The sequence below is a fragment of the Numida meleagris genome, chromosome 6 (assembly GCF_002078875.1).
Source record: "Numida meleagris isolate 19003 breed g44 Domestic line chromosome 6, NumMel1.0, whole genome shotgun sequence".
NCBI classification, from domain to species: Eukaryota; Metazoa; Chordata; class Aves; order Galliformes; family Numididae; genus Numida; species Numida meleagris.
Genome location: NC_034414.1, coordinates 9,253,416 through 9,269,013, shown reverse-complemented (window position 1 = coordinate 9,269,013; position 15,598 = coordinate 9,253,416). Strand labels below are relative to the sequence as shown.

At 34.5% G+C, this 15,598-nt stretch overlaps 1 protein-coding gene across 7 annotated transcripts in view; it reads right to left on the bottom strand.

Annotated features, from left to right (window-relative positions):
* The window catches only part of SBF2 (SET binding factor 2), a 243,563-nt gene that overhangs the window by 19,258 nt on the left and 208,707 nt on the right, over nucleotides 1-15,598 (bottom strand). For all 7 annotated transcript variants that reach the window (XM_021401517.1, XM_021401520.1, XM_021401521.1 and 4 more), the window contains 4 exons: nucleotides 13,369-13,550; nucleotides 10,566-10,742; nucleotides 7,862-7,963; nucleotides 6,793-6,978 (listed from right to left, as the gene is read on the bottom strand). In XM_021401517.1, the coding sequence (XP_021257192.1) occupies nucleotides 6,793-6,978; nucleotides 7,862-7,963; nucleotides 10,566-10,742; nucleotides 13,369-13,550 (647 nt within the window). The remainder of the gene's footprint in view (nucleotides 1-6,792; nucleotides 6,979-7,861; nucleotides 7,964-10,565; nucleotides 10,743-13,368; nucleotides 13,551-15,598) is intronic.

Genomic DNA, 15,598 nt, shown 5'->3' with positions numbered 1-15,598 from the left:
ATTGTACCTTTTCTCTCTAATCTTTGCTCAACTAGGTCCTAAAGAGAGAAACTTGTTTATTTGAAGGAAACTAGAACTAGAGTGTTTGAAGCAACTTGATGTTTAAATTCTCACACGTGCTATTTGAAAAAAAGCCATTAAATAATTTAAAAAAAGCCACAGCAACCAAGCTCACAATCAAATATGCATTTAGCAGGAACGATGAGCTACTGAATTTACAACAGTGACAGGGAAATCCCTTGAAAAACCCTGTAAATACATAGACAGTGGTGCAGTCAAAGGATTTCTTGTTATATTGTCAATATTAGCTTACGGTGAGGCATTTAAAATGCTAAGATATGGTAAGATATCTCCCTTTAGTATACTCACTCTTACTTTATCCTCATGTTTTCCCAGAAAAAAAATGACTACATTTCTGTACTGTTTGGTAAGAATAATGCTGCAATTTTTTTTCTATAATAAATTCAAGATCAATTACATAGACAGTGTAACTTTTTAGTTCCTGGTATAAAGAAAAAAGTATTTTTCTGGCATACATTAGATTTAAATATAACCAGAGCACCCTAATTTTGTTAAAAAATGATTTAATGTATTTTTGAGTTGAGATCCCAAAATGGTCTGTGTATGCTCCAATATATATACACGCATATACAAATAGCTTAGTGTATAGTATCCACCTTGTGTTAGGAAAAGTATTATTTGACACATTGCAAGAAAGGAAGGTTTTTTGATAAACTAATTATTTTGATAAACTGTTATCTGACATGGTCCTAATTTCTACTTGTGGTCCAGTAATTATTTTAGTAAACTTCAAGAGTTAGAACAAGAAGCAGGTATTGAAGTCCTGTGACACATTTAGGTATTATGAGTGATCCAAATTCTGAGATTTCTGAAACTGCAAGTCACTAGAAGTTACAGGAATAAAATTTACATTTTAAAGTAAAAACAACTATCATTTAGAGCATTTAGTTGATTAAGGTGAATAACATAGTGTTTCTGCCTGTTTTCTACTGTTCGAGGCTGATTTCAGCACACTTCGAGATGAGAAAGATCAATCAATCAATGATTTGTTTAGATATGCTGCAGTACGTGAAAATTCAAAACATGGCTGAGCTATCAGGGGAAAAAAGTTCTGATAAAATACAGCTCCAATATATCACAAATGATACAATGAAAATGTGACATAGGAAAAGTAGATTAACTTAAGCGATTAAAAATAAACATAAAATAGAGATTATTAATTACTGTAAGCAATGTAACCACTTAGGCTGAGTTTCTACAGATTTTTTCTCTTGGGTAACTCTTTGTTCTGATTTTAGTTAATTCATTGACTTAAGAGACATATGCAAAACTTGCTTGTAAGTTAAACGCATTTTTTGTATTTCATAGTTTCAACATACCACCAACATACCAGGCTTTTGAAATAAGATTACAGGGACCTGGTATCTTTAAAAATTACAACTGCTTATTAAACTTCTTAATTTCCATAGCATATGAACATTTAAAACCCAAATAAACCTACAGTTTCTAGTAGTGTTTCTAATTAAAGAAAGAATTCAGAATTCTTTTTTCAAATCACAGTGTTCTCAAATAACTTACAATTATCCTAAATGTGTTTAGGAATTTTACACTTCTTTCAGCCTTTCTTACTTTTCCAGTACATTTTGTTTTTGTCACTCCATCATCCATCAATATTTACTTAATTTAAATAGGAATGCAGTATTCCAAAATGCTTTGGGTATGTCATCACTAAGAGGCTTCTCCCTGAAAACACAGGAATAATTGAGTACATCTGCCTCTGCAGTAGCACACTCAATTCCTCTTATGTGGGGTACTGTAAATAAGACTAATTAGGAGTTTTGTTAAGTCAGTTCTAGAAAATCATTCAGTTTTAATTATATTCAATAAATTATCAAATAGACATGGAGGAAAAATAAGAAAAGCTTCCTGCATTGACATCACTTTCAAACTCAGTCTTCTAGAAGCAGTGAGTATCTGCCAGATGCTGCTATTGTGAAAGAATGATTTTGCATTAATAATTCAGCTGACACCTGGAGAATATTGGCATAAACAATGACTTCTTACAAGATGATGCCGTTCTAATTTAGGAATCACTGCTTCATTTGTTTTCTCTGTATTGTTAGTTTAACAAATGATATTTAATACATACTGGCTCTGCAGAGACTTTTTATTACCTAGTATGTCGAGGCTACAAGGGCTTCTCTGAAAGTAATGCCTCCCATTTTATTATTTTGGCCCACAACATCAGAAGCAGACATCGGTGATACGACAGCAGGGTTCTAACTTTCCCACCAATATTCTGTTACGTTTTGTTGCAGTGTGACAGACGGCAGCAGGGGGGCAGTCTGACAAAATGGCGTCTGACATGGAAGTGCACTGGAAGCAGAAGTGTGGAATTGAATTCCTTCATGAGGAAAACACTGCACCCACTGACATCCATCAATGCGTACTGAAACATTCATGGAGTCCAAAGAGTGGATGTGCGCACAGTGAGGTGGTGGGTGATGTGTTTCAGCAGTGGTGACAGGGACATGAAAGACAAGCCATGTTCTGGATGGCCACAAACAGCTGAATCGAAGAGCGTCTCAATCAGCTCATTCGTGCGAATTGGCTAATGGTGGTGACTGCGTTGAAAAATAGAGTTTTAGATCTGAGAATTTGCTCAATCAAACACTGTTATTGAGCTTTTGGTATCTGCTGTAGTTTCCACGGAAATAAATTGGAGGCTTTACTTTTAGTGCAACCAATGTATAACACACTGGTTACACAAGTAAAGCTGTGTTCCTATGTCCTTTCTTGGATGAAGATACACTAGCTGAAAAGACTACAAGCTCTACACAGCCCTACCATTCCTCATAAGAAGATACTGACCCCTTCAGACTGACAGGCTGAACTGCTTCTGAATCAACATCCATCAAAATAAGATACTTACAGTTATTACTACCCATTTTCTTCTACCATATTGGTAGAAAAGGCAGGCAGATCCACATGAACCCCTTAGCTAACAGACTGGAAGCGTAATATCTCCATCAGACAGGAGGTAATTAATAGCTCCAGATGGCCTGTATGAAGTAACCTTTTTCCTGACATAGCTGCAGCAAGGGCATGTGGACACAGCTTAATTCCAAAAAACAGAAAATACTGATCATTATGTAAAATGCACCTGCTAACAACATGTATACTTTATATTGCCTCTTAAAGATGATTCAGATACTACCAAAGCTGCTATCTGAGATGAATTACAATGGCAATATTTTTCTATCATGCAGGAGAACCAAATCAAATTGAAAACAACCCTGGATGATATAAACTTCTAAAAAATATATAATGTTCCTTTTAGAATGTCAAGACTAGCCTTAGAAAAACAAAGAAATAACCTTTAGAGTACAATGGAAAGTATGAAATTGCTCCTCTACCCAACTTGCCCCCCAAGAAAGTACAAAGATTAGAGATGATTCACAAACACTTCTGTTGGAAGTTCCATGACAGAGGCCAAATTTCCTTAGGGGTTCATATATACAGTACGAATATTTTAGGCACCTTGCAGCTTGAGGCAGATCATACCTATCAGTTGTCAGCAGGAATTTATCCTACTTTACGTTTCATTGTAAATTCTAAAGTCAGGAAAATTACAACCCATTATTCTATGTAGTTGGAACTTCTGATTTTTTTTTAGACCTAACATGAATTTTGCCAAGAAGAAAACATGGAACACCCTCTTCTTATGATCATTAAAAAAATCCTTAAATGCTAACTTTCATCTTTGTTCTGTATAACTCATTTGTTTCCAAAGTTCCTGTGACCTCTGGACTTGAGAAAAAAATCTACTCTACAGGTGTGCATGGATTACTTCCTTGTTGTTCTTTACATCAGCTTCCTAAGATTTATTAACAGTAAGACTGGAGCAAAGTGTCTCCATGGTTAGAAAAAGAATGTTCAAAATGATGTAGGCTGTGTCTACACTAGCAAATAGTTCACAGAATTAGACAAAGAAACCAAAGCAGCTGGTGCTGAGGTTCCTGCAGCCACACTACGCTTTTTTTATTTTTTTATTTTTTTTAACACTTCTGGTATAGTTGCATTGATTACCACATAGTTACGTTATGAATCATTGGTTTAGATCCTTTTAAGAACTGTTGAGCAGTTAGCACACACCTGAAGCAGAACTTCTAAGTAAATTCTTCCAAGAATCTAGTTCACATTTTCCAAAAATTATCAAAATGCTAAGAGGAAACACTTGAGGGAGTCACTTTAAAATCACACTACTGTTTCAAATGAAGTGACGATTCACTCCATTCTGATAACAAACAATGCAATCCATCCAGCTCAGTAAGAACAGAAGATATCTGATAACAGCAAGAATATAGTGCCAGAGAAGTGATTTACAAAGAACTGAATGAAACACCCAGCAGGTGGGTGTCAGGATTTCAATAGCTACAACAGAACAGGTATTCTGTCCTGTTGTAGCCACTGCAACTAAGAATTTGTTGTTTTTGTTTTTTCCCTTCTACCTCAAAAACGGAGAAATAACCTTAAGTTACTCTAAAGGATAGTTTCTGTCACAATTAGAGATGGATTAACTTGTTTGAATGAAAAATGCAGTACTGATGCTCACTAATCTCCCCATTTTGAATAAAAATTAACCTGAGGACCACAGCCACTAGGAAACAGAATAAGAAAGGACATGTGACAAATACCTGTAAGGTTTTCTAATGCTAGAACAGACCCAAATTCCAAGGATATGATTTATTCCCTTTTAAGACAGCAATAATGGATAGGAGACAAGGTTTAATATTGCAATACATAAAAACAAGCCTTTTCTGCAACATGTTCATCCATGAGTCTTCACTCATTTTCTTATGAACTCATTCATAACCATTTCCCCATATCTAAAGATTTTTTTTTGTGGACTTAGCATGTTTTTTAATTAGTGGATTTTGCTTTGGACAACCAACTAAGCTTACTCGCTGACTTCTCTTTCAAGGTCTACTCCGTGCAAGTATTCACTACAAATGTCTGTTTGCAGACAGAAGGCTGGTGCTTTAACAGTCTTCTTCTACGAGACAGAGTCATCCATAAATTTACATGCAGCTTAGTAATACCCAGAAGCTAAGCTTTTTCAGTAAGAAAAATGAGAAGTGGAAAAAGACATCTACAAGAGGAACTATACAAGCTCCTATCTTGTGTGTCTCCACATGCAGAGAATCTGCAAAGCATTATATTTACTGTTTTGAGACGAAGAAGAGGACAGACTTTAGCAGAAATGAGTAAAATCCTTAATCTGACTTCTGCTGTACCATGTAACTGATGGTGTTCATCTTCTTCTGCACACGCAGAATATATAAAAATAAGAACATCCTAGGTGATTGTTAATTTTTTCAACTACAGAAGTGGAAAATTGCATTACTTAGGTATGAACTCTTGAGCAGAGAATTTTACCAGCATGAGAAAAGCAGAATTCCAAGAACTACAAGATTTTTTTTCTGTTCTACCACTTGTTTTCCATTAAAACCATCCTGTACATCTGGTAATGTGCTCCTAAGAGTAGACCTTCTGACTAATAATGCATTCTTGATGATAAAGTCTGCAATTAACTTCCTGGAAAAAGATCCTGTCCTACATCCAAAACCCCATCGCTGTCCCTTAACACTGTATGTAAGACCAGGATCTGAAAAATCAACAAGAGGAGTAATGGATGTAACACGGCTGTTGCAGGGTTCCTGGAAGCAGATCAAGCATCTTGGACAAATCAACTGGCAATGGAAAAAGTGCCCTGTTATTATTATGTAGTAATGGTCACTTAATCTTCCTAGCTCTTATTGAGAGTACAGCGTGGGTCAGGCTGTTGATAGACTTCCAGTGGTTGTTCTTGTTGGTTGCGCCACAAGAAGCCCTTTTTTTAGTACTACGCTGGGGCCCAGTGATAAATTGCTCAGAAGCTAATTCATTCTGGGAATAAGCCTACAGCAATTATCTGTTAAAAACCCTACCTAGAGAAATCATCATTTATTGCTACAGGCATAGTTTTGTCCTTATAGTCTGTAATAGTCTACAAATGAGGATGGAGAATGGAGCTGAAGTGGAATTAGCAAAAGCCAACCCGGTTTTTAGACGGACTTGATTATTTTATTAGATATGTTATCATAGTCTAATGTAAAATGTGGAATAAAGGTGAATTATCCTCATTAATAACGATTATTCACCAGAATATACGCAGGGAGAAAAGAGTGCATGAACATCCACTGAATTTTTGCCGATACTAGCCATGTGTCTCTGCTTATCTAAAAGTAATAGCAACAGACTTTGGAATGCATTGAATAGAAAAAATAGAATTTCAACCGACAAGTCCTCTATTTAAGAGTTTGAGACAGACTACTACAGAGGGGCTATACACATTGCTGTCTCCTGAACTGGCAGAGTACAAGGTGTCTTCAAAGGGCATAGTCAAGCACATAGAGTTAAAAGCTGTCTACCCACTGTATGATCTGTTGATCTCTTCTTCTGATTTTAAGTATTCCAGACTGCCAGAAGCCAGTCTTAGGCTCAAAAAGCTTCAAACTGAAATCTCCGCATAAATCACTTTAAAATACCCACTAAGGCCAACCATCCCCTTAGATGTTCTGTTCTGTATGGATGCTCATTTTCCAGCTCTTCTTCATGTGAAGCCCAGTCACTTTAATAAAACATAGAGAGGGTCACTCATCTTTTCTCAAAGCATTATCTAGAACTTATGAAATAGCAGCATCTATACATAGATATAGATAGACTTACCTGATGCACACAGTCTAAGAACTGTAAGAAAACAGGCGCAAATCCACTACCCTGACAATTTAGAGTCAAATTACTTCGCTGACTAAATTTATGACCAAAAGAGAGCCATTCTTTTTCCACCAGCATTCGGAAGCCTTCAAGTGTTCTATAGAAGGGATCGCTGAGTAACTGTACCAGAGATACTACCTAAATCACAAGACAGGATATATTGTGTTAAGAACAACAAATGTTAACATGAAATCACTTTATAAAACTTACACAACTATTCCATAATCTGCTTGTAGTTCAAAGGAACAAAAGCCTTCATAGAAATTCAATTACAAGTACTTTACCAGGTAGGTTATATATTTTTATAAAACAACACAAATATCGTATCACATGAAAGAGCCTTAACTAAATTGGATCTTAATGATAATTGTAAAAGTCAAACCTGGGCAACTACAGAATTTGGGACTTAACAATTTTAAATTACAATTTAAAATTATATAAAAAAAATACAATGCTTAACAATTTTAAATTACATTTGAAATAAAACCACTTGTATTAATAACATAAACAATAGAAAATAATAATTCATAAAATACTATTTATAAAATAGTAGTGGCCACCTCAGCAAAGAAAGTATTAATGAATTGGTACTGAGAATGACTCTAGAGCTTCTGCAGTGTCACTTTGGCAAAAATTTAGTTTTCTCTCTGTGTGTGCTCCATTTCTGGAAAGCAAATAACAAAGAAGGAATTTCTCTCTTTCCTTTCTGTGTTAAAGAGTACTGTGTTTAAAAAGATAAATAATCTGTAGTGATAGCTTTCATTCTTACATGCAACCAGGTACAGAAACTTGGACCTTACATATAAGCCCAAGAATTCTAAGTCCATCAGGACCACTGGAGCATTTTAATGAACTCTTTTGTGGAGTAAATTGTAAACACAAGAATTCATCTATTCAAGTCTCTTCTCTGCTGCCACAACAGTTTTATTAATCTAATATCAAATTATCAGTCACACATGAAAAGACGCCTTGCCTAGTGTTCTTATTATTTAATTATTTCAAGGTTTTAATAGCAGCTTACTTGCGCAGTAATATCCCAGCCATCTTCCAAACAGACCATAACAGAAGAACCATTTTCCAGGAGCTCTGAGATGATCACACCCAATTGCATTATCCTGTGAAGCTACAGAATATTACAAATTGAAGTATAAGAGAAATGTCTAGATATTATAAAAAAAATGCAATCCCTTTACATTTAATATTAAAACTGTATTATGAAGTCTACATATATGGTATAGATAAATTATTGACAAAAACAGATCAGAAAACTAAAAAACAATCTCAGAACTACACCAAACCATGCAAATATTTGAGACAGGAACTTAAACTATTAAAACCAATGAGTCCTGCAATAAAGCAGTTGTCATAAAAAGGAGCACGGCAACAATTCAGTTGATAGATTTACGGTAGAGAAATTCCACCCTGGGATTAACACTATAATCTTTTCTTGTGAAAAGTTAAGGTCGCATAAAGTCACTCAATACTTTGATGGGAGAACCAATGTAAGATACTTAGAAGAAAATATTTCTAATATTCAATCTCATGGAAGCTGGAAATTAATTAACTGAATATTAAAAAAGAAAAGCAAGAACATTCTATTATCTGGAAACAGTTTTAGATAGATTAAACCTTTTTTCTCAAACTCTGTATTTGGGCAGACTAGCTAAAACACGTGAAAAGAGGACAGGGTCATTATTTGCATTTTAATAATTGTTGTGTAGTGATATTAAAATTCCCTGAGCGGAGGAATTAGTAATTTCTCTGGGAAAGGTTACACACTTGAATGAGATTTACTCAAACATATCGGTACAAGCAAAATGAAATAATTAAATGAATTTGAACATTTTTACCTTACAGGGAAGAGTTCACATCATTACTATTAAAATGAAAAGCTACAGTGTTTCTATCATATCTTTCATACTTTGAGAGCATTCTTGGTAAGTAACATAATATCCTATATGTAAGCAGTATTTTTTTCCCCTTTTTAAACAGTAGAATCAAACTGCTCTTTCCGCAGCATTGAATACAATCCAATAGCAACATAGGAAATATGAAAGCCTGAAGAAAGGGAGAAAGCAAAAATGGCAAGAGACATCTAAAATCATTTATGCATGGAAAAAGTAAGTTCACATGAAAGAAACTCAGGGAGGACAGCATTAAATTGGAGAAAATAAGAAGAAAAAAGATCAATCAGACAACAGCCAAGAAACCCTAGAAATAGAATGGATTTTTACCTCATAAAAAAATGAACAACCTAATCCTATGAATATTATCATGAAAACTATAACAGAAAACTCTTAACTATTCTGAACATCCACATAGTCATTACTTAAAAACTAAAAGTGAACAATTTTCTTGCAATTTTTAATCAGAAGAGATTAAAAAGAGTAATGCACTTAAAATCAAACAGTTCACATATTGTTCTATGTTGTCTTCAGCACTAGACTAGATGAAAGACTGTTTTTTGCTGTCCTTAAGGAAAGAAACTGATATGCAATCTGGTTACATAGATTTAAAATAAAGAAATGGAAAAACACTATTTTTATTATTAGTATTCAGAAGATACTTTGAATTTCTTCCATATTCAAATCCTCATAAAGAACTACTCAGCCTATCCAGTGTTAAAACCAGTATGGTACAACTCCTGTTACCTAGAGAGAAAAGCTTAATACAATGAAAACAAGTTCCCAGACGACAGATCTATATCCTTTCACAGGATTAGCAGAAAAAGTGAAAAATCAGTCATAAATCAAGTTTATTGCATAAGTCACCTACCTTGGAATTTACACCACAGAAATGTCATGGTAATGAATCAGAGCTAGTATATGATACTATAATGTAGTCTTGAGCAAAGAGTTATGCTGTTACTTTTCATCTCAAATACGCTCGACAGTAACTCCAATGCGATAGCCTCTCCTTAATCTCTGTGCTGCTACAGAGACCTGTTATTTCATCATAATGATATTCATTTCCTTTATCTACACCAATTAACTCGCTCAATTGCTCTGTGACTGGAAATGTTCACATGGTGGGGCCATCAAGTCCCTAATGTCTCCAGACTTCTCCCTTTCGTTGACAAAGCAGTGGTCAGACATTCCAATGACCAGTTCCTATGTTCCATTAGGAAAGAACACACCTTAAATGCAAAGAGTTAAGCCACTCCTTGCACTGTAGTACATTCTAGCCAGAAGTACATATCATGATGCATAATTACTGAAGTCACTAAGTTACCTGCATGTACTCTGTCTATTCTGTTTTCTAGGATTACTTAGTTGAGGAGTATTTATGCAGCAGAATACGTGGAAATTCAGGATAGGAACATGTATTAAGGGTAGAATATCAGCTTTAAAATCAAAGGCTCGTCCATTTTCCTATATTTTTTCTATTTTTTGTAATATATAGAATAAGAAAAAAAGCGGTTAAAACCAAGACCATAAATCGATACACACAATAAAAATGGCCATCTCTACTTGTGTACATGTTCCATATAGAGAGAGTCTATGTAAACAATGTTATACAAATTACCTCCCACATCTGTAAATGTTATGCTAGTATTAAAATAATAACACCTATGAAATGACAGAATTGATAGCATGCAAAGGAATTACAAAGAGCTAAGAACAGCTGGTTAAAATACAACAGTTCTCTGTCAGAAGAGTCTTAAATTTATTTGGTGCAAGCAGTACTGCATATAGATTATTAGAAGTACCTGTCATATAAATTACCTGTGGGAACCACTCTGACTCCCCAAGAGCTTTAAGGAATGTTGCCTCAGAGTCTGTAGGAATAGTGCTGGGAACACAGGCTCTCAACAGCTTTTTAAAGCTTGCCTTTGTCTGTCGGATATCACTGAATTCAACAGGAACAAATTCACAATTCAAAGCAAAATCAAGTTTGAAGCCCTGTGTGAGACGGACAACAGGAGATGTAATTTAAATGCATACTTATCAGTGAAAGTTTTATCAGATCTCCAAGACTTGCCAGCTCTATTGTTAAATACTTCAATTACTAATTCAAATTTTGTTTAAACATTTGCCCAGTATAATAATAATCCATACAACTTTTGCAAAAAATTACCCACCTACTACTCATAACAAAACTGCACTGATGACAGTTATACTTTCAATAACACTAACAACCACAACAATAATAATGTTGAGTTTCCTGAATCTGCTGAGTCGTTAACACAGAAGATAATGTGCATCCTTCAGGACTTTTGAAGCAAATTAACAATAAGTAAATATGAATTAAAAATAACTGTCTGGATAACATACCAACAGTGCAGGATAAATTCTAGTAGTTCAGTAACGCAGAAAAAACTGTAACTTCAAAACCAAAAAAGAACCCCCAAAACTGCAAACAATGTGACTCATCTAAGCAGTCACTGGAAATTGAGGCAGTTGCTGATTTAAAGCACCTATTTGAACTCAGAATAGCATTCAGGGAATACCTGACACACTTTCCACGATTTATGCGTGGTTTTCCTAGCTGAATTCCTCACGCTTCACTTTATTTCATGGAAGCCCTGCTTTGTCTTCTGAGGCTTATAGTTAAAAAAAGATATCATACTGTGATGAAAAAATCGATATGAGTAGAACTGACTGAAAACTTCAGTAAGAACATTCTCTTAGAAATCAGATGTAAATGCCAACCCAATAAAACAGAAAACTTTTGTGGGAAAATAAATGGCTTTCTTAGTATTTGTAAGAGCAGTTTATTCTAATAATGGTGAATTATGCTTACTCTGGAAATTTCTGTTTTGTCTCTTATATTATTATGCTATATCATATTAAGTTAGAACATTTCATTTACACACTTCACAGGATATCTCTGGAAATTACTGTTATGCTAATTACATTATGAAGTCGTTGAATGTTAAATTAAATGTGAATAAAATAGCTAATAAAAAAGGATAAAAAACTTTATGTACTAATGTCTAATGAAAGAAAAAAGGCAAATGAATTTACAAATCAACTTTAGCAGATGAATTAAAAGGGATACAAAGTGATATGTTATTATACATATGAAATACAATTTAGAGTAAAATAAGATATAAAAACATTTTGAAGTGCAAAAGAGAATTAGAAAGTCTGCAGAAAATTTTAGCATTTTGATTCATTGTTCTCATACAGCATGATTCTTCCATCCCCAGAAATAATGTAAATTCAGGAAGAACTGAATGCTGATGTTTTTACCTACCAATAACTGCTTTTGTACACTATATATTTCACAAAATGCATTATATGTTATGTATGTTTGTACTTGGAAAATGAAAAGTTTTTTCAATTTCTGAATATAGAGATTAAAAAAAAAAGATCTGTTAATATTTTCTGAAAAGATGTAGACTTCATATAGAGGACACCTGTTTCATGTTTCTTAAACAACTGCCTCCAAAATATTAAAAATTATCCAAAAAATCCAAAAAGAGATACAAAACCGTAGACATTGTGGACCTCTTCACGGAAGCAAATCCAGATGGGCAGACTTGTGAGTTAGTCTTACATCAGTTTGGTTCATGTGAGTTGAAGCGCTACCCACAGTAACAATGCTTTCATGTGAGTTTAAGTGCTACCCACAGTAACAATGCTTTTCTGATTAACTGCTTTTCCTCACTAATAAAATTCCATTTGCTTCAAAATATATTCCAACACATCAGGAAAAATAAAACTATAAATAAACCTGGGTTTCGTTTCCCAAACTAGACATCACTGTGAGATGACTCAGCTGAAAATGAGATGGTTAGCTGACTCATAGTACACATTTAGGTGCATTTAACTGTGGGTCTGAAAGCAAGACCATGCAGATAAGAGAACTTCAGTAACTCCCCTGGAATAGCCCTGAAGAGCCTCTGAAAGGGGTAGCTGCCAGGATCCTTATCCCAGCAGCTACACTTAGCAGTGCCAAACTCTGCTGCCTTTTCCTCTCGCTAAGCCAATGATGTTAAAACAGTGAAGACATGGTGACTTCCAAATAGGAAGGTGTTGCTGGTCATTTTGTTGCCTTGCAAAGTATTTCCTTCCTAGTTATGTCTTATCCAGTTTGAAAACATTTATCCTGTAGGAAAGCTATTCCATTCCTCTCATCATGTTACACATCTTTGTATCTCTTAGATCTACTACCCATCAGTACTTGGTGTGAAGTAACAAGCAGGACTCTAGTCACAGAACTTATGTGAGTTTGTGCTCGTTGTCCAGCTCTTTAAAAAATATATACTTTTTATTTACATTAACTTTGCCATATTATATAACTGCAAAGTCTGATTTCTAAACCCCACCACGTCATACTGCATTATTACTCTTTGTATAGCAATATAGATCATAGCAAAACAGAACTAAAAGGAGAGCATGTCTGCGTAGTGAATACTACCTAAAATACTCATGAGAGTTTACATCTTGACAAGTGTTACCCATTCATCTTATCTAGAATATTTATTGTTTGTAAAAAAAAAAAACAAAAAACAACATGTTAGGGTTATTAAAATCAAGCCAAATGAAAACTATGTAAACATAAAAATAAAACTGCCATTACCCGTAACTGAGATTTTTCTCCAAATATATAGAGGGCTGCTTGACGTCTCAAAAGCTGACTTTGCAAAAAAGTGCTGCTGTAGGAAGTGGTATTATCTTTCCCTGCAAGTCTTGCACCAACATCAATGAATGGAGTCTGAGCATTGATAAATCGGTTGCTTGAACGAAGGCTGGCCCATACACCTTCATTAAGATAAAAATATTTTTTAAACTCTCTGTGTAAGGCAATAGAGATGCTAATTATTAAGGCATATGCAACAACATAATTTAGAAAGTACAGTGTTTAAATATGTCACTCATACTCCTCATAGGATACAATGAACAACATGTACTCGAAAGAAATTATACCAGAAGTTGCCCAAATCATCCTACTGTACTGTCATTCAATCTAAGATTCTAATCAAACAGTGCTTTCTACTGTACAGAAAATGGTAAGTGATAACACAAATCACAGTTAGCAAGAAATTATCATCCATTTAATTACATGAAAATGAAATTGCTGGGTGCTGTTCTTTTCAGAAGTACGGATAAAAAATTATCCTATTTCCTTGTCAAAGGAGTATTATTTTGGATGTCTAGCCACCCAGAATATTATGTAATCATGTCCCTCAAAAATGGAAATACTATCACTTAAAATACCCTTTTGCCTAGAATACATGTATTCCCTTCACCCTACGCAATTTAATAACAAGCTCTGTAATCTATTACAATGGAAAACAAATATATAATGATCAATTCAAATATTGCATTTCAGGATAAAGTATTCCATATTTGCTCTTCAACTAGAGTGATTAAAATGTAGAATTCCATGTTTTTTCATTTTTATTTTTCCATGTCTAATGGTTAATTAGAAATTGAAACAAATTTAAGGAAGTAGCTTTTTGAATCACATTATTCAGAACTATATTCTAGCAGATGTGATTACAGTACAGTTGTCTGAGTAGAGAGAAGGATGCCTACCTAGAAGATGACAGTTTTACAGTTTTATTCTGGCACTAAGATCACTATTAGTCTGGCAGCAGGGCATGGTATAGGAATCTCACAGCTAGTAACAGTATGACCTTGAATATATGTAAGGAACAGTGCAGTGGGACACGGAACCACAGGCTTGCATCTGAAAGCAGCATAGCTGTCTCTGAATGGCATTATGTCAACCTAATACGCTCAGCCTCCCAACATTTTAGTTTGCATATTGTTGCTGATGCAGCTACATGACTATTTCCAGAGCAGGGAATGCCTACAGTGCATTGATACACTCTGATCTGATTATGCTTAAGTAAGATTTGTGATTTCAACTTCAGATAAAGTGGTAGTAAACTAGACCGTTAAGGCCTACTTAGCCCCAGAAGAAGAGATTAGTAGGTATTTTCTGGATTTTGTGTGACAGCTTTTGCATGTCCAATGTGATATATGTGAAAGGAACTTCATTTTGAGAACAATTCTATGCAGTAATCCTGCACAGTTTAGTTTGTCTGCCTGTCTGGCTCCCAGTCTTAGTTGTGATCAAATGAATAGGAGTAACTAAGAATGGCTGGCTAGAAACTTATGAATTGGTTAATAGTTCTAAACAGTTCCAATCTCAGGAACATCCAGTTTTATAAAACACCTCACACAGTAGCATGTTTACTAAAGTTTTGTTCCACTGGACTAAAACAATTGATAGAATGAAGATTTTATCACACTAATAGAATTCATAGCAAGCATTTAGTTAAAGAATTAAGGTCCTGCTCATTTGGTTTGAAAAAATGTTAGTTCCAACACAAATAACTGCTCCCCCAAGACAATGCATACACAACCACTCTATCTTATCAGTCACACTTTCTAACATTCTACCAATGCCTGTAGCACAACAAAAACAACAAAACTAGTTACAAATACACGCAGATGAACATATCTACCATCGATGGAGAACTGTTTTCTAACTTTGTCTAGTCTCTTACTTTTTGTTAGCAGCATCTAGCTTTCATTATTTATCATTTCACTTTCATCATTCATTTATTAATTATTTCATATGCACTCTATTACTGTAAATTTCTAATCTGGCACAATCAATTTTTCCCTGGTCATGAACATTACCAATAATTTTGGAAAGGAAGTTCATCGACTGGGTAACAATATTTATTAATTGTTCTACTTAAGCAGTAGGAGTACTAAATGCTTTTTTGCTGGTTGAATTTTTTGCCACTTGAAGTTTTGGCACAAAAAAATATTCTTTTGAAACTTCTTAAAAA